General features: G+C 44.4%; 1 protein-coding gene across 1 annotated transcript; it reads left to right on the forward strand.

The window, feature by feature from the left end:
• Positions 1–6,100: 6,100 nt before the first annotated feature.
• Positions 6,101–11,936, forward strand: LOC137308163 (beta-1,3-galactosyltransferase 5-like). The gene is made up of 3 exons (XM_067977046.1): positions 6,101–6,223; positions 8,215–8,902; positions 11,917–11,936. The coding sequence occupies exons 1-3, from the start codon at positions 6,101–6,103 to the stop codon at positions 11,934–11,936; spliced, it is 831 nt and encodes a 276-aa protein (XP_067833147.1).
• The last annotated feature ends 943 nt before the right edge of the window (positions 11,937–12,879 follow it).

Here is a 12,879-nt window from a genome sequence, read left to right on the forward strand (position 1 = left end):
GAAACAAAACAACAGTTAAAAAATAACAATAATGAAAAAAAACTGAGGGAATTTTAACCCAAAATATGAAGATTTATTGCGCAGTAAAACTCCTTACCTTTCAACTGATTATTTATAATTCTGGTTTTATTAAAGATTCCTGAAGTTATTATTTCTTTTAACTAAAAGGGCCGCTTACTTCTCAGCTTTTTCTCTCGTCTCTCTTGATCTTTTTGTATTTCTGATCAGTCTGTTTCTCTCCATCTGCCTCGTGTTCTCTTGTTTTTTTCGCTTCCGTACACCCTTCCCTGTTCCTCACTAAGTTTCTTTTCATATTTCCTCTGTGTTTACACCTCCCTTACTGTTTGGTGATTTTTGTTATCATTCTCTCACTCTCGGTCTGAGTCTGTCTTCTTACATCAACGCCCCTTTCTCTCCGTTTCTCGCTCATTCTGTTTTACTTTTCACTCCATATATTTCCCTCATTCTCTTGTATCTCTTGCCTTTTCCTGAGTGTTTTTCAGTGTATTTATGTTACGGCCTATCTATCACACTCCCTCTCTGTTTTTGTCACCTCTCCCATCTATCGCTTCTTCTCGTTCATTCTTCTTCCCCCTTGTTGCCTTTCTTCACACCTGTTTTCCGCCAGTTCCATCCTCTTCATATTCTGCTAAGGAGAAAATCAGAAACAAAGTGAGTGCAAAAAGGGAAACAATAATGAGACGAGGGAAGCGAACATAACACAAAAAGCGAGAGTAATCGAACAGTGTGTCAGAGATAGATGGAGCGGAGACAGAAAGTGAAACAGGTGCGAAATAGAAAATCGAGAAATTTTGGAAGCAAAAAGAGGAAAAGGAGGGAAAGGCAGAAGGAAGAAAGTGATTCGAAGTAATGAAGGAATGAAAGAGAAAGAAGTGATAGGAATGGGGAAAGGAGCTCAAGGGAAAGAGACAAACATAAAATAATGAGAAATTATGAGGAACGAGAGGAAAATATAACGAAGTTTGAGACAGAAAAGAGAAAGTCAGAAAAATGATGAAGAGCGGAAATTAAAAGGAGTCAATGAGCTTCCCCAATCCCTGGATTAAATTCAGGGCCTGGTCCAGTGATCCTTAAATCTTCTGCCTGCTGCTGCTGATTCGACACAGGACTCGGTACAGTGAACAGACATTTAATACAGGACTCGGTACAGGGAAGAGACATTTAATACAGGACTCGGGACAGTGAACTGAAATTTAATACAGGACTCGGGACAGTGAACTGACATTTAACACAGGACTCGGGACAGTGAACAGACATTTAATACAGGACTCGGGACAGGGAACAGACATTTAATACAGGACTCGGGACAGGGAACAGACATTTAATACACGACTCGGGACAGGGAACAGACATTTAATACAGGACTCGGGACAGGGAACAGACATTTAATACAGGACTCGGGACAGGGAACAGACATTTAATACAGGACTCGGGACAGGGAACAGACATTTAATACAGGACTCGGGACAGGGAACAGACATTTAATACACGACTCGGGACAGGGAACAGACATTTAATACACGACTCGGGACATGGAACAGACATTTAATACACGACTCGGGACAGTGAACAGACATTTAATACAGGACTCGGGGCAGGGAACAGACATTTAATACAGGACTCGGTACAGTGAACAGACATTTAATACAGGACTCGGGATAGGGAACAGACATTTAATACAGGAATCGGTACAGGGAACAGACATTTAATACAGGACTCGGGACAGGGAACAGACATTTAATACATGACTCGGGACAGGGAACAGACATTTAATACATGACTCGGGACAGGGAACAGACATTTAATACAGGACTCGGGACAGGGAACAGACATTTAATACACGACTCGGGACAGGGAACAGACATTTAATACAGGACTCGGTACAGTGAACAGACATTTAATACACGACTCGGGATAGGGAACAGACATTTAATACATGACTCGGGACAGGGTACAGACATTTAATACAGGACTCGGGACAGGGAACAGACATTTAATACACGACTCGGGACAGGGAACAGACATTTAATACAGGACTCGGTACAGTGAACAGACATTTAATACACGACTCGGGACAGTGAACGGACATTTAATACAGGACACGGGCCAGGGAACAGACATTTAATACAGGACTCGGTACAGGGAACAGACATTTAATACACGACTCGGGACAGTGAACGGACATTTAATACAGGACACGGGACAGGGAACAGACATTTAATACAGGACTCGGGACAGTGAACAGACATTTAATACAGGACTCGGGACAGGGAACAGACATTTAATACAGGACTCGGGACAGGGAACAGACATTTAATACAGGACACGGGACAGGGAACAGACATTTAATACAGGACTCGGGACAGGGAACAGACATTTAATACAGGACTCGGGACAGGGAACAGACATTTAATACAGGACTCGGGACAGGGAACAGACATTTAATACAGGACTCGGGACAGGGAACAGACATTTAATACAGGACTCGGGACAGTGAACAGACATTTAATACAGGACTCGGGACAGGGAACTGACATTTAATACAGATTCGGGACATGGAACAGGCATTTAATACAGGACTCGGTACAGGGAACAGACATTTAATACATAACTCGGGACAGGGAACAGACATTTAATACAGGACTCGGGACAGGGAACAGACATTTAATACAGGACTCGGGACAGGGAACAGACATTTAATACACGACTCTGGACATGGAACAGACATTTAATACAGGACTCGGGACATGGAACAGACATTTAATACAGGACTCGGAACAGGGAACAGACATTTATTACAGGACTCGGAACAGGGAACAGACATTTAAGACAGGACTCGGGACAGGGAACAGACATTTAATACAGGACTCGGGACAGGGAACAGACATTTAATACAGGACTCGGGACAATGAACAGACACTTAATACAGGACTCGGGACAGGGAACAGACATTTAATACAGGACTCGGGACAGGGAACAGACATTTAATACAGGACTCGGTACAGGGAACAGACATTTAATACAGGACTCGGGACAGGGAACTGACATTTAATACAGGACTCGGGACATGGAACAGGCATTTAATACAGGACTCGGTACAGGGAACAGACATTTAATACATAACTCGGGACAGGGAACAGACATTTAATACAGGACTCGGGACAGGGAACAGACATTAAATACAGGACTCGGGACAGTGAACAGACATTTAATACAGGACTCGGGACAGGGAACAGACATTTAATACAGGACTCGGGACATGGAACAGACATTTAATACAGGACTCGGAACAGGGAACAGACATTTAATACAGGACTCGGGACATGGAACAGACATTTAATACAGGACACGGGACAGGGAACAGACATTTAATACAGGACTCGGTACAGTGAACAGACATTTAATACAGGACTCGGGACAGGGAACAGATATTTAATACAGGACTCGGGACATGGAACAGACATTTAATACAGGACTCGGGACAGGGAACTGACATTTAATACAGGACTCGGGACATGGAACAGACATTTAATACAGGACTCGGTACAGTGAACAGACATTTAATACAGGACTCGGGAAAGGGAACAGACATTTAATACAGGACTCGGTACAGTGAACAGACATTTAATACAGGAATCGGTACAGGGAACAGACATTTAATACAGGACTCGGGACATGGAACAGACATTTAATACAGGAAACGGGACAGGGAACAGACATTTAATACAGGACTCGGGACAGGGAACAGACATTTAATACACGACTCGGGACAGGGAACAGACATTTAATACAGGACACGGGACAGGGAACAGACATTTAATACAGGACTCGGGACAGGGAACAGACAATTAATACAGGACTCGGGACAGGGAACAGACATTTAATACAGGACTCGGGACAGGGAACAGACATTTAATACAGGACTCGGGACAGGGAACAGACATTTAATACACGACTCGGGACAGTGAACAGAGATTTAATACACGACTCGGGACAGGGAACAGACATTTAATACAGGACTCGGGACAGGGAACAGACATTTAATACACGACTCGGGACAGGGAACAGACATTTAATACAGGACTCGGGACAGGGAACAGACACTTAATACAGGACTCGGGACAATGAACAGACATTTAATACAGGACTCGGTACAGTGAACAGACATTTAATACAGGACTCGGGACAGGGAACAGACATTTAATACAGGACTCGGGACAGTGAACAGACATTTAATACACGACTCGGGACAGTGAACAGACATTTAATACAGGACTCGGTACAGTGAACAGACATTTAATACAGGACTCGGGACAGGGAACAGACATTTAATACAGGACTCGGGACAGGGAACAGACATTTAATACAGGACTCGGTACAGTGAACAGACATTTAATACAGGACTCGGGACAGGGAACAGACATTTAATACAGGACTCGGTACAGGGAACAGACATTTAATACAGGACTCGGGACAGGGAACAGACATTTAATACAGGACTCGGGACAGTGAACAGACATTTAATACAGGACTCGGGACAGTGAACATACATTTAATACAGGACTCGGTACAGGGAACAGACACTTAATACAGGACTCGGGACAGGGAACAGACATTTAATACAGGACTCGGGACAGGGAACAGACATTTAATACAGGACTCGGGACAGGGAATAGACATTTAATACAGGACTCGGTACAGGGAACAGACACTTAATACAGGACTCGGTACACTGAACAGATATTTAATACAGGACTCGGGGGAGGGAACAGACATTTAATACAGGACTCGGGACAGGGAACAGACATTTAATACAGGACTCGGGACAATGAACAGACATTTAATACATGACTCGGGACAGGGAACAGACATTTAATACAGGACTCGGGACAGGGAACAGTCATTTAATACAGGACTCGGGACAGTGAACAGACATTTAATACAGGACTCGGGACAGGGAACAGACATTTAATACAGGACTCGGGACAGGGAACAGACATTTAATACAGGACTCGGGACAGTGAACAGACATTTAATACAGGACTCGGGACAGGGAACAGACATTTAATACATGACTCGGGACAGGGAACAGACATTTAATACACGACTCGGGACAGGGAACAGACATTTAATACATGACTCGGGACAGGGAACAGACATTTAATACATGACTCGGGACAGGGAACAGACATTTAATACAGGACTCGGGTCAGGGAACAGACATTTAATACAGGACTCGGGACAGGGAACAGACATTTAATACAGGACTCGGGACAGGGAACAGACATTTAATACATAAATCGGGACAGGGAACAGACATTTAATACAGGACTCGGGACAGTGAACAGACATTTAATATACGACTCGGGACAGGGAACAGACATTTAATACACGACTCGGGACAGTGAACAGACATTTAATACAGGACTCGGGACAGGGAACAGACATTTAATACAGGACTCGGGACAGGGAACTGACATTTAATACAGGACTCGGTACAGTGAACTGCCATTTAATACAGGACTCGGGACAGGGAACTGACATTTAATACAGGACTCGGTACAGTGAACTGCCATTTAATACAGGACTCGGGACAGGGAACAGACACTTAATACAGGACTCGGGACATGGAACAGACATTTAATACAGGACTCGGTACAGTGAACAGACATTTAAAACATGACTCGGGACAGGGAACAGACATTTAATACATAACTCAGTACATTGAACAGACTTTTAATACATGACTCAGTACAGTGTACAGACATTTAATACACGACTCGGTACAGTGAACAGACATTTGATACACGACTCGGTAAAGTGAACAGACATTTAACACCGGAATCGATGCAGGGAACAGGCAGAGAAAGCAGGATCAGAGAGGTAAACGCGTGGCTAGAGAAACGGTGCAGGAGGGAAGGCTTCAGATTCCAAGAGCATTGGGACCAGTTCTCGGTCAGAAGGAATCTGGTCAACATATATGGGTTGAACCTCAACAGAGCTGGGATCAATGTCCTCGTGGGGTGGTTAACGAGAGCCGTGGGGAAATTGACAAGTGAATGGGCACCAGGATGAAACAATGGAGACGAGAAACAAGGTTTACAGAGGACTAGGAGAGACAAACAGCACTCGAGTAAAGGGTAGTTCAGAAATAGGATGGATCAAGCAGATGGCAAATGTGAGGCAGTGCAAGAATGGACAGGTAAGGGTATGTTTGAGCAAGAGCCCATGAAAATACGATGCGTACATCATTTTTACTAAGCTGCTGGCAATGAAAATGTAAAAACTAAAATTCTGTGCTGTAGATTTAGGCAATGTTTGTAAAGGAATTTAGTGATAATGCTTCGTAGAGATCAACTATTCATCGTCGACCAATCGTACTTTAGTCACCGCGGTAAAGAATTTAGCCTGTTGAGCTAAGGCCCTCAAATCTCCCACTCATCGATCTGACAATAACCAATCAACCTCATCTTTCATGGACTTGTTATGTTCGAAAAACGACGTCACCTTTCGAGGCTCCGGGTGCAAGGGTCGGGCTGGTACCGAATATAAGACCAGTGTAAGTACAGGTGATTGTAAGGGGTCAGTAGGAGAGGAAGAAGATTCAAAGAAGAAGGAAACACCCGAGCAGGTCGAGCATCTCTACTCAGAAGCGAATGGAGTCATTTTTTTCCGTTCTTATAATTATGGCGTGAGCGTTGTAATTATTTTATTTTGTGCTTGGTTTGATCACCTCAATAAAGAACTCTTCACCATCCACAAGGTGTCAGGGTCGGATTTATTACAGGAGTCTAAGATGGGTTTAGAGTGCATGTGCATAAATGCAAATAACGCAGGATATGGTTACGGTAGAACAGTGATTATGTTGCTGGACTAGTAATCGAGAGGCCTAGGGTAATGATCTGGCGACATGAATTCAACTCCTGCCATGGTAGCTGGGGAATTTAAATTCAGCTAATTAAATAAAATCTGGAATAAAAAGCAAGTATCAGTAATGGTGACCATGAAACTACCGCACTGTCACAAAAATTCATCAGGTTCACTAATGTCCTTTATGAAAAGAAATCTGCCTCGTCACCTGGTCTGGCCTATAAGTGACTTCAGACGCACAGCAATGTGGTTGAATCTTAATCGCCAGCTGAAATGGCTTAGAAAGCTACTAAGTTGTACGAAACCGCTTAAAAAAGTCATAATAAGTTTAAAACCGGATGGATCACCCGGCATCGGACCACTGGGCACCAGACACGGCAAAGTCAAAAAACCAAGCCCAGTCAACACGGCAAAATCTTCCTCACTAACATCTGGGTGGTTGTGCCAAAAATTGGGAGAGATTTTCCACTGACTCTTCCAGCAACAACCTAACAAAGCCATACTCACAGAATAATACCTATCATCCAACGTCCCGGACTATTCCATCACCGTCCCTGGGTATGTCATGTCCAACTGGCCAAATAGATCCACCGGAGGTGGGGGCACAATGGAATACATTCAGGAGGGAGAGGCCCTGGGAGTACTCAACAATGACTGTGGACCCCAGGAAGTATCATGGCGTCAGGTCAAAAAAAGGCAAGGAAACCTCCTGCTGATTGCCACCGACCGCTGTCCCTTGGCTGATGAATCAGTACTCCTCCATGTTGAGCACCACTTGGAGCAAGTATTGAGGGTAGCAAGGGCACATAATGTACTCTGGGTGGGGGACTTCAATATCAATCACCAAGATTGGCTCGGTAGCACAATTACTGACCGAGTCTTGAGGACATAGCTGCCAGACTGAGCCTGCGGCAAGTGGTGAGAGATTTAATTGAGGTGTATAAAGTTATAAGGGACATAGATAGTTTGGAGAGGGAGGACCTATCTCCCTGAGCAGAGATATCAAAAAAAATGGGCAAAGTTTTAAAGTAATTGGTAGAAGGATGAGAGGGGAGTTGAGGAGAATTTTTTTGACCAAGATGGTGGTTGGGGTACGGAACTCACTGCCTGAAAGGGTGGAAGAGGCAGAATAACTTATCATATTTAAAAATCACTTGTATATGCCCTGGAAGTCTCATAATCTGCAATGCTACGGATCAAGTGCTGGATGGTGGGATTCGGCTGGATCGCTCTTTTTCGGCCGGCACAGACAGGATGGGCCGAATTGTCTCATTCTGTGCCCTAAATTTCTCTGATTATATGATTCTGATGCCCTTCTTACAGATGAGTCCCAGGAAGGCAAGATGCCACCTGTTCAGCTCTCCTTCTGTTCGACTCATTCTGGTTTGGAAAGGAGTACATCATTCCCAATGGATCGTTCGGAAGGATGTAGATTTCACCTCAGGACAACTCAATGGTTTCCTGGCGATTCCTGACTCCCGGTGCGACACAGAGCCTCCATTTTTGAACATACTGGTGACCACGAGACATGAGCAGCTGGAGGAACGGGCTGACATCCGGGAGACCTGGGGCAAAGAGAGACGGATTGGGGAGAGACGGATTTGTACATATTTCCTCCTGGGTTACGATGGTGCTCACCAGTCAGATATCGAGAGAGAAAATCACCTCCACAAGGACATAATTCAGAGCAATTTCACCGACACCTATTACGACCTGACGATCAAAGTGTTAATGAGCATGGAATGGATTCATCGTTTCTGCTCTTCAGCGGTTTCCGTCATGAAGACAGACTCAGACATGTTTGTGAAAAACAATTACCTGACCAAGCTCCTGTCGGTGAAGAATCCACACAATTTTTTCAGTGGAGTTGTGTTTAATAATTGGGGCCCAATAAGGAATAAAAGTAGCAAATTTTACGTTAGTGAGGAGGAATATCCAAAGCACAAGTTCGCCTGTGCCATCAATAAAGCCGATCAGCACCCCCGGCATCTGAATCGCATTCTCCCAGAACGTTTGTCTCTCACTGGATTGGCCTTCCTCCATCTCTGCCTTTCTCTGTTTCTCTCTCCATGTTTACCTGTGCTCCTCTGGACCAATCACATTCTCTCAGTGTTTCTCTGCTCCAACATCCTTTCACAATATTTCATGTGACTATCTGCTCTTCTCACTAATCACAGACACCCTGTGGAATATAATGTGGTAAAATGTGAAGTCATCCACTTTGGAAGGAAAAATAAAACAGCAAAATATTATTTAGTTTGAGAAATACTACAAAATGCTGCTGTACAAAGGGATCATGGTGTCCTCGTACATGAAACTTAAAAAGCCAACAGGTAATCTGGAAGGTGAATAGAATATTGCCTTCATTTCTCGGGGGATGGAGAATGATAGCAGATAAGTCATGCTACAACGTTACAGGGTGCTGATGAGACCACACGTAGAGCACTGCGTACAGTTCTTGTGCCTTTATTTAAGGAAGGATGTACTTGCATTGGAGGCAGTTCATAGAAGGTTCACTAGGTTGATTCCGGATACCGAAGGTTTGTCTTAAGAGGGAAGGTTGAATAGAATGAGTCCATACTCTTTGCAGTTTATACAAATGAGAGCAGATCTTATTGAAACATAAACGATTCTGAGGAGAGTCGATAAGGTAGATGTTGAGAGGATGTTACCCCTCATGGGGGAATCCAAAACTCAGGGGCATATTGTCAGAATATGGGTTCGCCCGTTAAAGGCGGAATTGAGGGGGAACTTCTTCTCCCAGAGGGTCGTGAATCATTTCCCCAAAATAGCTGTGGAGGCTGAGTCATTGAATACATTACAGGCTGAGTTAGACACATTTTTGATCAGCAAGGGAGTCAAAGGGTATGGGAAAAAGGCGGGAAAGTGGAGTTGTGGTAAAAATCAGATCAGCCATGATCTGAGAAGAGCAGAGAAATATTGAGGGACTGTGAGTGGTGATTGCAGCAGTCACACACAGGAAAGACCGTGAAAAGGATAGAGGAGCAGTGAGACACAAGGAGCCTGTGAATGTTGAGACGAGTCGAGGGCTAAAAGGAGTCTTTAAATGACGAGAGAAGGAGAGAGACACAGGGTGTGTGTGAATGGTGAGAGGAGGAGAGCGAGTCAGGGAGTCTTTAAGTGGCGAGAGAAGCTACTTGGAGAAATACTATAAAATGCTGCGGTGCAGAAGGATCTGGGTGTCCTCGTACATGAAACACAAAAAGTCAACATACAGGTGCACCAGTTATTCTGGAAGGCAAATGGAATGTTATTTCTAGGGAGATGGCGCAAAAAAACAGTGAAGTCATGCGACAAATTTACAGGGTGCTGGTGAGACCACACCTGGAGTACTGCGGACAGTTCTGGTGCCCTTAATTAAGGAAGTGTATACTTGCATTGGAGGCAGTTCAGGTTCACGAGGTTGATTCCAGGTATGGAAAGATTGTCTTATGAGCAAACATTGAACAGGTTGGCTGTATACTCATTGGAGTTTACAAGAATGAGAGGAGGTCTGATTGAAACATATAAGGTTCTGAAGGGACTCGATTGGGTGGATGCTGAGAGGTTGTTACTCCTCATAGGGGAATCTAAAACTAGGGGGCATGTCCTCAGAGTAAGAGGTCGCCCGTTTATGGCGGAAATGAGGAGAAATTTCTTCTCCCAGAGGGTCGTGAATCTTTGGAATTCTCTACCCCAAAAATTGGAGGCTGAGTCCGTGAATACATTCAAGGCTGAGTGAGACACATTTTTGATCAGCAAGGGAGTCAACGGATATTGGGAAAGGGAGGGAAAATTGAGTTGAGGTCAACATCAGATCATCCATGATCTCATTAAATGGCGGAGCAGGCTCGAGGGGCCAAATGGCCTACTCCTGTTCCTATCTCTTATGGTCTTATGATCTGTGTCTCTCTGCTCGTCTCACCACTTACCGACTCCCCGTGTCTCTCTGAACCTCTCAGCACTCACACACTCCCTGTGTCTTCCTCCTCCTCTCACAACTCACAGGCTCCATGTGTCTCTCTACTCCTTTCACGATTCACATATTCCTCGTGTCTCTCTGCTCCTCTCACCATTCACATGCTCCCTCTGACTCTCTGCTTCTCGCACCACTCACGGACTCCCTGTGACCCTTATCACTCACAGATTCAGTGTGTCTCTCTGCTCCTCTCGCCATTCAAAGCATCTCTGTGTCTTTCTGCTCCTGTCCCCACTCACAAACTCCCTGTCTCTCTCTGCTCCTCTCACCACTCACAATGTCCCTGCCTCTCTTTGCTCCTCTCACCACTCACGGACTCACTGTGTCTCTCTGAATACATTTGTTGTGTCCTTGTCTCTCCAATATTCATTCTCAGAGCACATGTCATTCTCTAGCTCTGCTTTTGAATCTCAACTTTCACGTCCCTTGTTCCATTTCATTTTCTCTCTCAGTTAGTGTCTCTACCTTTCTCTCCTCTCCTTAAATAAATGGACCCATTTAGCTGACATAATTATGGGATAGCTCATGAAACTGAGGTTTCATTCTAACCCTGCAGCACGAACACATAATATTTCAGGATGATCCCTCTCACAGGACCAGGGCGGCACTTTGACCCCATCCAGCCACCGAGATTCACATCCTCTAACTCAGAAATACACAAGTGAAATGAACGGGGAGAAGAGGTTTCCTGTCAGTGAAATGCCTGAAACATCAGGAAACAGTACCAGACAGCTGGTCAACACTGACATCAGTCGCTGTGATGAATACAATGATACCCAGATCTGTGGATTAATTGTTTGATCAACTAGAGATCCCGGGGTCCAGGCTGAGCGGGGCCACTTTCCCTTCCCTCATTGATGGTTCTTATTGGACACGTGTGATCTGGGTGGATTTTGCACTCTGTCAGGCTGCATGTTCTTTCAGACAGGCATCCGACTGGAAATATGGAGCTCGCGGCCGTGTGAGCTTTGTTGTTTCAGTGGTATAACTCTTTCCATCCCAGTAAAATTAAGTATTGATTGCTGATTCTCCGTTCTTCTTTCCAGTCTCCTTTCGTTGCTCGTAATTTTAATAATCACGCCTGGAATAAACGTTGCACATGGGTTGACTTTCAGCCCGTTTGCTTGCTGCCAATTTGTGTGTTTGTTTACTGCAATACCCCGAATACATTAACTTTTGAATTGTATGAAGTGCAGAGCAGTTTAGTGTAGATGCGGCACAAACACACTTCTGGGTTACCTTTCGGATGATGGAGAATTGTCAACTCGTTTCCTTGTAGATTGTTCTTTGATGGTGTATTCAGCTTGTAAAGATCATGAGTACGGGTTGGACACAACAAGTAAAAGATAACTGACGTTAGGGTCCAGAGGAACCTCGGGCATACATTAAGGAACTGCCAACCATTACTCGTTAACTCATGTCAGGTAAAAGGAGTAAAGAAGGAATTTATTTCCGTCGAAGTAAACTCACCTCAGTCCTACATCATCTGGAATCTGTTGTCGTGACGGGGAATTGGAATGCTATCTCCCTCTGTAAAAATAATATTACTTTCATCTCAACTCCTGCAAAGGATCTGCCCGCTCTGGTCTGTCTGATTAACCCTCTGTGAACGATCTCCAGCTAATGTGTTTGACGGGGTTTCAATGCTCCCTTCTGTTAGTTACCCTGTACATGAATAAACCCCGTTTAGTTATTTAGCCTGTTGTGAACTGTGTCTAATGTGGTTTCACATCTCACTCACACTGCGCCCTTCTGTGAATTGCTCTGTACATGAATAAGTCCGTTTGATCTTTATCCGGTTGTGAACCTTGTACGGTGCAACAAAATTCTCCCTTTTCTCAAACGATGAGGGCGGTTCTGGTGTCGATCCACACGATCCAGGAATAATACAAGGGGAATGGTGCGACCTGCGCAAAGTGCCCTCGATTACTTTAACAATCCGGTGGGAAATAGGGGAAACCTTTAAAATGCTTGAAAGATAAAACGAACAAAGTTATATAGAGCAGCTT

This window comes from Heptranchias perlo, unplaced genomic scaffold (assembly GCF_035084215.1).
Source record: "Heptranchias perlo isolate sHepPer1 unplaced genomic scaffold, sHepPer1.hap1 HAP1_SCAFFOLD_122, whole genome shotgun sequence".
NCBI classification, from domain to species: domain Eukaryota; kingdom Metazoa; phylum Chordata; class Chondrichthyes; order Hexanchiformes; family Hexanchidae; genus Heptranchias; species Heptranchias perlo.